At 40.9% G+C, this 16,012-nt stretch overlaps 1 protein-coding gene across 5 annotated transcripts in view; it reads right to left on the reverse strand.

Annotated features, from left to right (window-relative positions):
- Positions 1-16,012, reverse strand: part of cdc42bpab (CDC42 binding protein kinase alpha (DMPK-like) b) — a 68,404-nt gene that overhangs the window by 24,447 nt on the left and 27,945 nt on the right. For all 5 annotated transcript variants that reach the window (XM_084560530.1, XM_084560532.1, XM_084560531.1 and 2 more), the window contains exons 3-10: positions 13,699-13,782; positions 11,772-11,867; positions 10,826-10,974; positions 1,989-2,082; positions 1,078-1,278; positions 838-976; positions 381-490; positions 206-285 (exon numbers count right to left, since the gene is read on the reverse strand). In XM_084560530.1, coding sequence (XP_084416656.1) covers positions 206-285; positions 381-490; positions 838-976; positions 1,078-1,278; positions 1,989-2,082; positions 10,826-10,974; positions 11,772-11,867; positions 13,699-13,782 — 953 coding nt within the window. The remainder of the gene's footprint in view (positions 1-205; positions 286-380; positions 491-837; positions 977-1,077; positions 1,279-1,988; positions 2,083-10,825; positions 10,975-11,771; positions 11,868-13,698; positions 13,783-16,012) is intronic.

The raw sequence follows: 16,012 nt of genomic DNA on the forward strand, positions 1-16,012 counted from the left end.
TTACTGCTATGCTGGAGGAAGTGCCTCCATTTCATTCCATCCACTTACAATCACAATAACATTTATATATATATATATACACACAATAGAGACTGTTACTATTTTGGCATATTGTTGCTTTTGTTGTTCTGTCCAGAGTAGAGAAGGAACCTAAACTATGGAGGGGAGAGGATATTGCTATGTATTTGTGTTCTTTGGTACTTACCATTTACTTGTATAGGTGAAACCCACAAAGGGCAGGTGGTGACCAGAAAAGGCAGTGTGAGAGGGAGGGGGCATAGTTTCCTGAAAATGATTATTAGACACACATGTAAAAAATATGAATACATCTGTAGTCAAACAACCATGTGAGAATACGATATTCATCTTAATCCCCTTACCGAGTTCTTTAGACAGTCGTCATCCACATCGAAGTTGGAAGTGTCTGTAGGACTGCTGACCTCTGGGATGTAGGGGGCTTCACATGTAAGAACGTTTTCCCAATCAATGCCTGAAAAAGGAGTTTCCAGGTAGAAGTAATTAGTAAAGATGAAAAACGTTTTGGCTAAAGGCCCATTAGCATCACCATTCTATAATCCGAGGTATATCACAGACACAAAAACAGAATAGTGGTGTAGTGTAAAAAAAATAAATAAAAAAGACTATATTATATTAAATGTATTAATTAATTCAACACAATAACAAAACATACAAATCAATGAAACATCAATAGAAAAAAAGATTCAACAAAGCCAACTACTAAGTCTGATGAGGCCAAGTACGTATTTATAGTGGACCTAGAAACAACATTCATATCTAAGACATTGTGACATTTGTAAAGATAAACTCATTCTCTACCAGTGAAAAATGGGTGATGCTTGAAGTCCTCAATGCCATTCTGGCCCAGTCTGTGCTCTCGACTGCAGATGAGCCTGCGAATCAGATCCTTTGCATCCTCAGACACGTCTGTTATCTGCTGTGGGAACTGGAACCGCTCCTGTGTAAAACATGCCAGCATTTGTCAGGAGCAGCAGAGATACGAGTATGTGTTAAGAGAAAAGCTGAACATTAATGGGAATTCAAACTTCACAAGCTCACCTTATGGTTCATGATCTTCCCATAGGTTTCCACCAGGGACTCTGCATAGAAAGGAGTCTCGCCGTACAGCATTTCATACATGCAGACTCCCAGGGACCACCAGTCGCACTCGGGTCCATACTTGCCTTTCCCATCCTCCATAGCCTGGAGGATTTCTGGGGAGATGTAGTCTGGCGTTCCCACAGCCACAGAGGACTGGACCTAGCAGAGGGAGAAATCAAAAGTCAACAAACGAATGCAAGGAAATCTAACATGTGAGACAAAATCTCAAATTCTCAAAAACAATCATTAAATTTCAGTGTGTAAGCACAGCCAGCATGAAACAGAATAAGAGTAATGATGATAAGTTACGGGTGGAAGTCTTGGAAATACGCAAGATAAATACCACCACTCCAGCAACAGCAAACAACAGTTTCTGAAGCAGTTTTTTCAACTCATACTAAATACTCAAAAATGTTACTGTCATGATTAAGTGCTCGAAGTTTCACAGAGAAAGAGAAGAATCAGATTCCAGAATCTGGATCCATTGTATGTTGGCATCATATTTCTTATTCAGGAAGCTGCTTTAATTCAGAGAGAATGCCTAAGAAATACACCCCAGTTTCAATCCAGACCTAGATTTATTTTTCCAAAAGGTCATGTAACCTCATAACTAATATTTCAGAACTTCTTTGATCCATTTCATCCTGACAGTTTTCTTTTATGTAACACCTAACGGGAATGTTTTTTTGTTGGGTTTTTATTTTTTGCTAGGAGAGCTGTCTGAATCAAAAACTGCCGACACAGCCAAGGAGCTGAACCGCACACTCGCTCCTGGGAGACCCCTGGGGGTTGACAAGGAGGTCAGTATAGCTCTGGTATGTTTGCTTTGGACCAAAGAAGGCATCAGCAGCGGTGTGGTAAAAACTTACCGTCCCATCCTCCATGAGTTTGAGGCAGGAGCCGAAGTCAGCCAGGCGGATGTGGCCGTTCATATCCAACAGAATGTTGTCGGGTTTAATGTCCCTGAAAGATGAGGGGGTGTGGAGGGTGCACAGGGGTACAAAAAGAAGAGAAGAGACAAACTGAGTAAGCAAATCCTCAGAGAAGACTGAATAAGAGGAAGAAAACAAAGGCATTCTTCAAAACAAAACAATACCTATGGGACATCCAGAACACATGTAATTCATATGAGCAGTTTCTCTCAGCCCATTCATCAGCAGGATGACAGATGTAATTTGACCAAAAGAAAAAATTAACACTCAAAACTGTTGGGCTTGTGATGTGGAAATTAGCCGTACACAAAGTGAGCGTTTATGTGTGCAGGGCAGAGCTTCTAACAACACACAAAAATGCACTTGGCTGGAGCAAATATGCAGCACACAAACATACTCCCTCTTGCCAAAAAAAGACCTTGTGTCCTAAGCAGACCCACTCCCCTGTTCCATTTCCCTACAATATTTGTGTGAACAGAGGCGGGCGGGGGCTGCAGGCTTACTGACAACGCATTCTTTTACAGATGTGTTCATGGTGGCCACCGTAGATTTTCTTCTCACCCTGCATCTGCTCTGCATTACTACTGCCAATGATATGTTTACATTACAGATACACAATGTGGGTCGATTCCAGTGAATAAATGAATTGCTACTTAAGGCAGGAGTTTTTGTCTACTGCCTACAACGGCTGGACCTTTTCAATATTCTGTTTCCACTATTTCACCAGCAAACTAATTGAAATGCACACTAGCCAAACTTTTAGACCCACTGTAATAAATAGCAAACAAACTATCATCACTGAGAGGGTACTGTAGCTAGCAAAAGTTCTTAAACCAGCAAGAAGTTAAAAAAAATGGAGTAATCGCCCCAGTTCCTGTGGGTTGTGCTAATTTCTTCCCCATGCCCTAAAACCTCTACACAGGAAATATTTTCCAAGAAACATTTTTCCAGAAAATACAGTAGCTCTGGGCAAGTTCAGTGTTATTTGCAATTTAGTGTAACATGCTTGGTGATCAACTTCTAGGTCTGCACAAACCAGGGAATAAGGTGCTGGGAGTCATCCAGGTGGTCACTGACAGGTGGTTTGTGTTGGACTGCTGGTGCATTGCATTACATGGAAGTCTAAATGTGCTATTGTAGATCCCTGGCCAAGATTATCAACTGGCCTGGTGTAGACCTGTGTCTATAGTTTTTGGCTTCAAGCATGTACTTCCTGAGTAATTCCAGGAATTCAAGTGCTATGGTTCCGTTTCAACGCTGACCTTCTAGTTTCAGAGCATAACGGTCTGATTTATGTGTGTAGCTGCTTGCAGTCTGTATCATAATAATCTAAAAAACATATTTACAACCTCAATACTCACCAGGGTGGACTAGTACAAAACAGAGGCGTTACTGTATCCCACCATATTGGCTAAACATAGACTGTCCTTGTCTGACCATTCCAGTGATTTCCCCTGAAGGCAGACCCTGTTGAGCCCCGTGTCTGAGCCCTCTTATCAACACACCAAACCATGACACCCCTCAATACACATGGTAGCTACAAGGGGGCACATAAAAACTATTTAGAAGACTATCCAAAAGCACATTAAGGTACCTCAGACGCAGGAACACATAAATGTTATCAGTCAGAGGGTTGATGTCGAACTCACAAGGCCGCTAAAAACTCACACGCGTGATGTAACAGGTTACTGAACTGAGCTGGTGCTATTTCTGAACAATGACTGCATGACTCTGCTGGAAATCATAAAATAAAAGCAGACGTCCCCACACTCCCTATCCCTGACTCGTGCACAAACATGCTAATAATTACGAGCAGTGAAACTAATGAAAAGAAGATGAGTATGAATAAAACAAAAATTAAAACAGCAAGCTTTTAAGGCAACACTTGAAGTTGCATTTCAAAGCCTCCAAAAGGCTGCATGTGTGTGCACATATTTTAAGCCATTTATATTGTGCAGCATCACAGCCTCTGGAAGTAGAAGAATTGTCTCTGTCTTCGTTTTTCTGTGGACTGTGGCTCTGAAACTATTCAACCATTACAGTCAGTCTATTTTTAGATTTGGCTTCAAACAGACCTCAAGCAAACGTTGCATCTAATAAAAGGTACACTAAGGTCACAAACAAAGCCCAGTGCCACGTTTTTGACATTTTCTTTCCAAACTAAACTTCAGGAACTAATCAGTTAAAGCTTTTGAAACCCCTACATTCCTCTTAACATTTCTTTAACTACTCAATAATGACATGAGACTATAGCGCAAGCAAGGAGGATTTTTTTGTTGACAGACAAAAACTAACTTTGAAGACAGCTTTGATGTTTCTGTCTTCAGCTAGAGGTCTCTTCAAAGCTAGACGTGAAGTCCCTGTCATTTTCCAGTAGTGTTAATAGTCCTATCTCATGGGCCTAGAGCAGGGGGTGAAAGCTATCTCTGTTCTTCAGAGACCACCGAATCACCAATCTATAAAAACCATGGATTAAAGTAATATGTACACTTACGTGACTTGTATAGACCCATAAAACATGGGCTCCTAAATGTATATATATATAAATTGACACTTGCTATAACCAAATCACTGTTTGAATCGTGGGTTACTAAGAAGTCTTAATAAAGAGCCTGACTGATCACAGATGAGTTCCAGATTGCACATCACTTTCCAAAGCGGATCCTGCATATAGCATTTTGGTAAGAAACCACATATCGTACCCGAGTGCATACATCCACACAACCAGTCTGGAGTAACATGAACTTGGCAGGCGGAAACGTGCATAAATAACTGAGAAGAAGAATAGTCAAGGTCATACTTTCACACAACATAAAGCAGAAGATTAAGATTTCTCAGGAAGAAAAAAAGTCTCTAAGAGGACATTTATCTTCGACTATACGCTGCTGTTATAAGCCTTAACTGTTAAAACTTGGAACCTTGACATAATGTAAGGTTTGAGCAAAGGAATGCAAACTTTGACATGGTCACTGAAGAACCATGCAGCTGTTGAATTCTAAATTGTTATCAACAGAACATCTGGAAACTGTTTAACCTTTAGAAAAGATGTGAGCTGTGTTTCACAAAAAAACACTGAACAACATGTTGAATCCTGAAATCCAGCATTCAATTTATGTTGGATAGCATCCTTTAAATTACTTGTCAGATATACAATAAGTTAAGATAAAAAAACAAGAGTTTAATTTTCACATGACTGATATCACATTCTTCAGTTTTAAAATTTTACTTTTATTTGATTACTAACATGGTTCTCCCTCACACTGACAGAGGCACACAACCACTGCACACAGAATGTGGATCACCTTGACGGGAAGTGTAGACCTTACAAATCCTGCATGACATCCGTAAGACTTGGACTAGACTGCAGGCACGTGGATGTGTGGTTGTATGTGTACGTACGTATATTCACAGGTGCTACCATTGCTGGAAGGCCTTAATCTGCAACACAGACTCCTGGTCTGCCAAAGAGCAGACAGCATGAGTTGACCCCTGCCTGGCAGTTTGGGTGTGCAAATGTGTGTGTGGCAGACAACAGGATGGTGGGGGGGGGTGAGAGATGGGGGATTCTGCTACTGATAAACCACTTAGTACTCAGCAAAGCCCCTGTCTGTCCATTCCCCTCACTTCCTCTCTTCTAAGCAACAATAACATCACCATCATCCTCTCCCAAATTTCCCTGACCCCTCTGTCTCCTAAATGCCAAAAATCAACTGCATTTCTCACCTTCTAGAGGATTTGTCTTTGTCTTTCATTTTAAACCTACTGCTGGTTAATGAAGCCACATAAACACCCCTCATCAACACACACAAAGGATAACAATGTGCAAGAGCTGGCTCACATTTAGCCTTCTGCTGTTAGTGATGCTGGCCCAATACTAGGCTAGGAAAGTTAGCACAGCTAATTGGGCTACTGTGTCACAGGGCTCCTGCTGTCTTAAGGAGCAGAACAGAGACGGGAATAGAGAGAGGTAATCTCTTCTAAGACCACAGCATCCATCTGTGAATGCCATCTGGACGCCACCTCATAACACACACACACACACACACACACACACACACACACACACACACACACACACACACACACACACACACACACACACACACACACACACACACACACACACACACACACACACACACACACACACACACACACACACACACACACACACACACACACACACACACAATGTGTCCTGCAGCAACACTGGAAACAGCAAAGACAATTCCTGTCCACATGGCTCCAGCCAAGCATTGTTAACTAATGGTTCAAAGAACTGCTGCCTGTGTGACTTCTGGCATCACTTGAGACCGAGACACGCAGGCGCACACCTCCTCCTTTCACTATTAAAATATATTTATTATGCCCTCTTTGGATCACCGGAGGCATGCCTCTGTCGTCCAAAAAGACAGTTATAGATAATTAACAGTGTGAATTAAGCGCTTTGATAGATAATGATTAAAAGCGTGGGTCTGTGTGTTAATGAGAGAGAGCCCTGTTCTCTTTTAGATCACTGGCCTAGGAAAACACATGGCCCTGATCAATAATAAAAGACACAAAGGCTGCAAACAATAGGGCTACACACACCATTACACACATATACACAATTATACAATACAGTGAATGAATCCACCCGAAACAGATGTAACACCTTCACATGATATTTCCATGTGTGTGTGTGTGAATAAATTGATATCCAAGTCAACACAACAAATCTTCACACCCTAGCCATTAACACACATTCACACTGCTGTCTCTCTGCACCAGCCCCCACCTCTACACTCACTATCAGAATCCCCCTATCTCACTGCGTCACACACACACACGCTCTCAGGGCAGACAGATGTGGTGCTAGGCAGCACAAAGCCATGCTGAGCTGGCCTATTGAAACATTTGTCAGGGTCCTCTGGGAGGCCATGCAGATCACTGACCACTGAATAAATGAACACACACACACACACACAGCCTCCCTCTGCATCTGACTTACACACGCTGTCTCTCATGGGACTCAGCTGAAGCGGACAGAAGGTTGACCCCAAGGCTCTTTGCTCCCCGTTTCTTTCATCTAGCCTCTTTTCAACTTCATCAGTGTCAACAGGACTGCAAATATTAATTTTAAATGGTCTGACATTGTGGCAAGTTCAGCAATGCCAGAAAAGGACACAATAGGTAAGCTAAAATACTTTAATGTGGATTATATATAATTAATATCATTATATGTAAGTTGTGTAAATATGAGTTGGGTAATATGATAAGACTTTATCAGTACCAGATAGTAAACTTTACCAAAGTGTTTCTATAGAAGCTGCCATTGCTTTAATACGTTTTATTGTAATAGGCCAAAGTGCACATACAGCAGTTGTGTGTCTTCTTAATTTCTAGTAAAGCAAGGAATGGAGACACCAACAATGGCATGTAACCAACGCAGAAAAACAACATGGAAAAGTAAACTGAACGGCCTGACAACAGAGAAAATTTGTTGTGTAATACCTCCAGGATATTTTTGAGCTTTCTCAAAAGTTTAAACTGACATTCAGGACTGTAAAATGTAATTTTAACTCAAACATAGGTATGTCTTTTTCTTTATTTATTTTTAAAGCCCGCAAACTAAATAAAAATCAACTCCATCTAGGGATCCAGAGCATACAATTACTCCCACAAAGTGAGACAACCCCAGCCATTAGTTCATAATCCACCCACAAACACAACATTTGATGTATTGTTGAACTGTACTTGTCTAAACATGAGACTTTATTTTTGAGGATTAACACAAACATGAGATTTATGCTGTATATTTTATTTCTGGACTGGGGAAACTTTATCATAGATGTTCTGAATATAAAAGCTTAGAAACTGATCAAATGCATTAATCTGTATATCAATTCTCCCTGAAAAGTGTAAAGGCCACTTACTAATACTCATGACATATTTAATTTAATTTCAACACCCAATAAAACACTATTTTACTGAAACTGTTTACTAGCCTCCAAAAGACTTTTCCCACAAAACAGGTGTTGGAAAAGCTGGGCTTGTCTGTTTTAACTAGCATACAGGATTTTAAGCATTGTGCAAACAGAGTGCCTTTATGGTCTGGTGAGGACTGATTGCGGGTCATGAGATTTGGAGTGGCACCTTAAATTTTCCCAGAAGAAAATGGCTTCATAGATTCTCCCAAGAGAAAGGTTGGGGAAACCACTGCCCTGCTATAGAGCCACAACCTGCCTATTTATATTTCCAAGTAGTAGCCTAATTATGCGTGTATGTCGCAACTGAGCGAGCTTAAAGTAGACGGTGGGTGTTTTTTGATTAATTGACATTAAAACCTTTAAATTAGTACGCTGCCCTTTAACTCACTCATAAGAATACGACACACATTCAACTCACGCATACAAATCACCACCAAGTTAAACACACCCTGATGCACGTGCACCCAAATACACACACCCTCACTCATCAGACGGGACTATCCAGCAGGACACACCCTCCTCAGGGGACCTGCATGGCTGTCTCCACCCTCTACAAAGCAAGCATACAAATCTCTCATGAGAGTGGAGTAAGTGAACAAGTGAGAGCAAAGGAGGAGTTGGGGGTTGGCACACAGGGGGGAGGTAACAGCACCACACCCCCACCCACACACCTCCCATACCCCATCATTACTGTCCCAAAGCGTCCACAAGGGGACTTAAAGAGAAACGGTGCTGTCCCCTCCTCCCTGTCCCTTTTTCTTTCCATCCATTTCTCTGTCGCTGCTGCCACTGCCAACCCCCACCCACAGCCCCCAGATAACACCATGCAATTAGTGGCTCCCCACGCTCGTCTCTTTCACTCCCTTTCTTTACTTATATACTTATATATACATGTTTCTATAACTCCCAGTGTGTGTCTATGTGTCTGTCTTTGCAGTGATGTATTAGACATCTGAGCAACTGCAGACACACCCAAAATACCAAGCTGCCTGGCTTTATCTAGCCTTTTTCTGTCCCTCCCTTCGTCTCCATCCACCTCTCATCTTTCTCTCCATCTAGCCATCATTCCCTTGTTACTTGAACAAAACTGTTGCGACAAGACCCCAGCCAAAGCGACACTGTAATTATGGTAACATACCAATGTGACTACTTCCTGTCTACAATAGCCCTATATCCTGCTCCCAAGGGCATCTTCTATTGGCTGACAATGTGTTCTGACATTTACGTCAGAGAGGAAAATGGTTTCACGTGCTGTGCCCTGTGAACAATGCGCTTTTTTTGGGTTTATTTTTAATTCTGTGAAATGACTGAAAGTGTCTCTGACTAGAAGTAGGACAGGGACTTAAGTATAAGAGGAATAACAGTTGAAATGAGAGTTAACGCAATACACTGCACAACTTGGCACTAGCGAAAAGTGAATAAAAACATTCACTCCGGCAGTATTTCCCATTTTCACTACATTGTGCCTTTTATTCTATTTCATGTATCTCATTCTCATAGTTATTGCTATCAAAATTTTACATAGAAACAAATTACAAACATAACCTGATAAATTACAAAGCACGGATACAGATAAGATATTGTTTTTCACCTTTGTGCCCACCTGACAAATGTAGGTGTAATATTCACTATTTTTTTAGCTCTTTTTAGTTTCTACAAACTGCTGAAGCATACGTCTGGCTATTTAAGAGCCCAGTCCTCCACAACATTCGCCAACTAGTTGCTAATTGTTGTTTCAGTGCAGGCAGTGCACAGAGTATCTGAAAATGCAGAAAGAAGGGCAACGGCAATGGTAGAGTTTCTTGAAGATGTGTCGCCACACATTTAAATATGGGGTTTAAATGGGCATTAACGACCAGACACTAGTCTTGTGAGTTTCTGATGGATAACACCCACTGAAGTTCCTATTTAAACCCCAACTGCCCACAAGTCTTTTAGAACTAAAGAAGCTACTTGGATGAGTGCAGAAACATCAAACTACATGTCCCTTCATTCAGCGTTTTTGAATATACCATGAAGTGAATGACGGAGAATCTTCACAGGCGTAGTGTACATAGAGCTTTTAGAGCTTTGTCACTGCATAAAAGGTATAGTAACGTTGTGAAGCACACCATCGTAACTACAAAGCTATGTGAAGCCTAGCAGATCAGCAGCTACAGGGGATCATTTTCTGTAGATACATCATTACCATCACTACATGCAACCCCCATAGCTGCAACTATGCTAGGCATTAAATAGCTTTATAGTTAAGATAGTCTGCCTCACAACTTTACTATTCTGATGTGGAACCCCTTTTACACGGTCGCATGTTTTCACACTATCATATAATACATTGTTAGTATAAAATTATTGATTACAGCTGCTTGGATACTTGTATTGAAGTAGTCATAGACTGTTTTATTAATACTACTAGTACTTAACTTAATACTAGTAATTAACCTTGAGTATTTATTTTACCACTGCATGTTAAATTGCATGACATCTCGCTACTCACACACACACAGGCATAACCTCAAATGGGAATGTTCAAGAGTGAAATACTCTATAATTAGTCAGCGGTATTGACTTCTTTCAATGATGGCTGAAGACAAATATGTGCACATATTCATGCCATTTTCATTTATTTTCATTTAGCTGCAAAGGCTCCCCACAGCTGGAAAATTGCCCGCACAGCAGGAATAATGTAAATACACTGAACATCCATCATCAGAACTTACTGCTCAGTCTGCTTCTCTCCAAAAAATAATTACAGACACACACATTCACACCTCCTAAGGAGCACAGACACCTCCTAAGGCTCCTCACCTGTGGACATAGTGTAACTGGTGAACGGAGTCAATGGCCAGCACCATCTCAGCCAGGTAGAACTTGGCCATTTCCTCCGGCAGCCGGTCCTCAAACTTGCTAAGGAGAGTCAGGAGGTCGCCGCCCACGTAGTAGTCCATGACCAGGTACTGGAAATAACAAGTGACAGAAAGTAAGAAAACGTCAGAAAGAGATGCTATAGCAGCACAGTTAAGGTTCAAAAGCAAAGGTGTAGCACCTAGTGATTAATAATAAAGCTCATGCTTTTATGAAACGGACAATTTCTGCACAAAACAATACAAGAAAGTCAAAAATATACCAGCCCTCATTTCTCCTCTTGTTTTTTCTCACAGTATCCTTACCACAAGGGGCAGAATCTTAAATGGTTTAACTTTGAGGGTTTTTCTAAAAATAAATTGCTGGACTGGCAGTGGTGTGTATTTTTAAAGCCTTGGGGAGTGTCCAGGGTAAAGCATTTGTTGTGAGAATGTGGGAAATGGAATGATAAGCAGTTCTGGCATTTGAACTCAGGGTCATGCAGAGAGGACAGACTGTCAGGTTAAAGGGAGAACGGTTGCCTCCAGCAGCAAATGAAAGTGAGAAAGAGCTTGGCTCACAATCAGCCAGCTAACTCCAAACTCATTTTGGTGTTTTACGTAAATACAAAACAAAAAAAACCTGCAGACTCCTGTTACCCAATTTCCTACAATTCTAAATCATGCTGTTCTCTGTGGTGAGAGTGAATAGTCAGAGTCTGGCACTATGTCAGCCATCATGAGGTGGTACTGTGTTATATAAATGAACTGTAGAGCGATATAGTAAAAGTGGAGGGTGCAGCTGCCCAACTACTAACAGGAGAGGTCTGTAGTTGTTTTCATGGAAAGTAACAAAGTTGCCAAATACACACACAGATACAAAACAAAGAAGAAAGAGAACCCCGTGTTACCAGATTATTGTCGTCCTGGAAGGCATAGTGCAGGGTGGTGATCCATTGGCAGTCCCCATTTACCAATACATCCCGCTCCTCCCGAAAACATGCCGTCTATGGAAAGATACAACAATATTTTTATTTAACAGAACTGATATGTCAAACATTATGGCAACTATGTGAGGTAAAAAGTCACAATCTTATTCAGAAATGCAAGCTTAGAGCTTGGGAAGGAGTCCGTGTCTTGGCTCAGGAACACTTCGGCCTAAGGATGTTTGTTAATCTTTTAACACATTGCTGACTGTCAGTGCATTAACATAGTTTAAAGGGTCAGGTTATTGTCTGTATCAGAATTCATACCATCTTAAGTTCTAGTTCTTTCTGGGTGAAATTAAATCAGGAATACACAATATTGTTTAAGATAAAAAACTATTTCCCACCATCTCTCCACCAGTAAACACTGCAGAATTAAGCCATGCTAAACGTATACAATTTGCGGACATACTAATATGATTTGTGATATACTGCAATTTTAAAGTCAAGCTTCAGTTCACAGTGTAACAGATTTCATGTCTTGGAGCATTCCCATATTATATACTATTAAAATATGAATTCTAATACAAAGATGACAACTCTCGCTTCAAACACATATTTATAACACATGACACATGAAGTTAAATTAACTATAATTAAACTTAGGTCAGTTGAGCTGCATTATGCACTGAAGATTCTAAATTACAGAATTAAGCAAACTGCATTGTCTCACAACAATATGAAATTGATTAATTGTTCAGGCCAAGGTTCTAAACATAAAAAAAATCTGAATAACAAATGAAAACAGGAAATTGAAAGGGAGGCCCAATGCTCAGTTCTTATTTAATCTCCACTCAGGCCAAATACAGCTTGAAGCAGGTATCGACATCAGATTGTAAGGTTTTAGAAATGCATATAGAGTGTGAGACACAAAGACCACCCATCTGACACTGGAAACGTGTGGTGGGGAGCTTTTCTTTTTTTATTTAAGGCATTTGAATACACCATGAATTCAGCTTAACTGACCAAGAAGTTTAAATATTTCTGTAATAAGCCGTTTCCTAAACAAAACGTAAACAGGAAGTATGATTTCCCTAACTAACTTTTTCTCAAACAGCCCGGTTTCTTGCATATGCATAATAACCCACTGGATATGGAAACTTTACTACAGCCACGACAACGGGAGTGCAGGGAGAAAGCAAAAATGGTTAATCTAAATCACTAGATCCCACCACCCATGTACCCATGTTGTAAACAATCAAAAATAGATAATCTGTCTCAAAAATAATAACAATAAGCCTAAAGGTGACCATGTTGATAGCTGAGCAGTAGTTTCATAAAATTACAACACGTGTACACAGAGAAAAATATGTCATGCCTCACACGCCCTGACCTCTGACCTTTTTGTCCGTCCACATGCCAAGACCAACTGATAACATTAAACTGCTCAGACTGTCCTAAATGTTGGTACAAAATACAATATTTACAACTAGATATTCAGTGTACTACGGTACATTTCTTGCCCTTCATTGCTTCCCATGTCCAAGTGTTTGCACACACACACACAGACACGCACACACACAGTGACGTATGAGGCATGAAGATTGAAGACCCAGGGGACCAACAGGAATGTCAGACTGTCAGGAAGAGGTAGATGAGAAAAACATGTATCTGCAGTTCATGCAGTTCAGGCAGCAACATGTTCTGCAAGAACCTATTGGTGAAGGCCTTATTTGAACGTGGATAAATAAGGGCTGTGGTTAATCTTTGACAGCAGGCACCTTTCTAAATCAGTCCTTTTTATTATTTTCTTTAAAAATGAACTTCACACTGAAACAGCCTGCTCTCTTTAAGCAGTACTGTTAATGGTGCACCCCTAAAACAGCATGAAAAGCTAGTTAGTGATACTCACCTCTGCTCGCTTCAGCATCTCCCACTTGTTGAGGATCTTCATAGCGAATACCTTGTCAGTGTTTTTCACTTTTACCACTGCAACCTGCAAAAAGAAAAGTTGGAGTGTTAAAAAAAACTGCTTTAATCATTTCTGTGACAGCAATGTCGATAAAGAATGTGAAGCAATTCTTAAAAAAGACCAATAGGAAAATACTAAGGAGATTTAGTATCTTATTTTTCAGGCAACAGGGAAAAAGAGAAAGAGTCACTGCTCAAGCTCATGATTCACGTCTTACTCTATTTCAATAGTTCCACAGACAGTGATCACACAGTTCAGGAAAAGAAAGCGGGAGACCAGTAAAATCATAGTAGAAAAGAGGAGGAGGAATCAAGTAAAGAACTGGCACATACGGAGAAGAGGAAACTGAGAAGCAGGGGAAAAGAAAGAATGCACAAAGGAATAAGGAGAGAGGATAAAGAAATAATAGTTGTAAGAGGGAGGGGGTTAAGAGAAAACACAAAAATGGAAGAACTGGATGGGAAAGGACAATTAAGGAGATCTGGAGTTAAAGGATGGATGCTAGGGAGGAAGAAACAGCAGAGTGGAGCTACATATGAGGGAAGGGATAAGGGACAGGAAGTGACCACAGACACCACAAGACAGCTTTAGTGCTAACCCAAAAGGCCAGCAGAACCACACCACCTGAAGCTATAGCTATAGCTGAATTTGTAATGGACTGAAAGTGAGGCTCTGCACCTTTTCACTATAATCTCACACACTACACCAAACCAAGTCACACAATCAAATAGTACAATACACCAGTGTTACCTTTATTATATTAGCAATATTTTTACCTCCAACACAACGTACTGATTTTCAGTTCACACGGTTTCTTATACCCTCTTGAACCATCTTAACAGAATAACAACTGCCAACTTTCCCTTGACTAATAATCACTAAACATTGCCCTGACAAACATCCTCAGCTCTGGCTTTTCGTTTGGCCAAAAAAGGAGCTGCACAAGCTGCTGTGACAAGCCACTGAGGGCTGACAGCCAGAGAGACTGTTCATGCAATCTTGTGCCTGTGCCGAGTTCCACTATTCTTTTTAATTTCTTCCAATACACTGACTGACAACGAATAAGATCCCTTCGACTTTGCCAATTGCAAAAACTGCCAATTTCACATCGAAATACACATATATGGACCATTTAAAAATGCACACAAATGAAGAGACCAAGAGGAATTTAGAAGTGAATGTTAACACACAGAAGAGCAGTGAAACAAACACAGTCGCCATATGCAAGAGAAGAGTCTGTAGTCTATTGAATTAACTGGGGGAATGCTGCTAATGCAATACAATGATAACATTCTTGCAGTGTTCGGATTTCCCCTAGTGATCCCTCACCAGAGTAGAGGAGGAACGAAAAAGGAAGAGGGGACGACAGGGGGAGTGCACCATTCTTGGCAAAGCATGTCTTTTTGTCCCTTCCTCCATCTCTCCTTTCTTCTGTCTACTGTTCCTTCCTTCATCTCGTCCTCCCTGTCAGGCTTGGTTGAGGCCCAAGCAAGCCCAAACACAGAGTTTACTTCACTATTCTTGTCTACATTCATGGGTAAAAGTACGTGCTGAAAGCCTCTACAAAATTCGTTTTATCAGTTAGACACAGACTTGAAACACATCAGTTAATCTAATTATTCCACATACCAAGTGTAAGATTCAAAACATGCCAGCTATGCTCCAAAGTGGCTACAGAACTGACAGACCTAACAACCAAGCCCATATTTACAAGCCTGTGGCTGCTGACTTCTCACCAAATGCAACAAGCAGATGTATAACACTGACTGATGGCCAATGGGTTCAAAGAAACCACTAAGACATACATGTTTAGCAAAGTCAGCCATTAGAAACAAAACCTCCAACCTCAGCATTGTTTGTGTGAAGAATTACCTCCACCAAATTGAGGATGATTTGGGCCGTTTGTGTTAATGAAGAGGCAACACAGACCTAATGGTTGCCTTCTCACAGGCAGCATGCCAGTACACACTGGTCTATTCATCAGACGAGCTCCACAGTGTCACGCACCCGTGCCGACTCTCTGCCTGCTGCTGACAATGGGAGGACGAAATCAAAACATCCTGCACTCAAGCCCTCTTGACTCTGAAGTATTTTTTCTTTCTTTTTCTTTCCTGTGTCTTCCCATCCTACTCTGTCTCTATCGGTCTGCTACCACTATCACCTTTCCACTCTGAGACTCCCTGTGCTCATTTTTCTTAAAGATTTCCAAAAGTGACTCCAAAGAAATCTCACCCATATTTTTTTTTTTTTTTTT

Source organism: Chelon labrosus, assembly GCF_963514085.1.
Source record: "Chelon labrosus genome assembly, chromosome: 14".
NCBI lineage: Eukaryota > Metazoa > Chordata > Actinopteri > Mugiliformes > Mugilidae > Chelon > Chelon labrosus.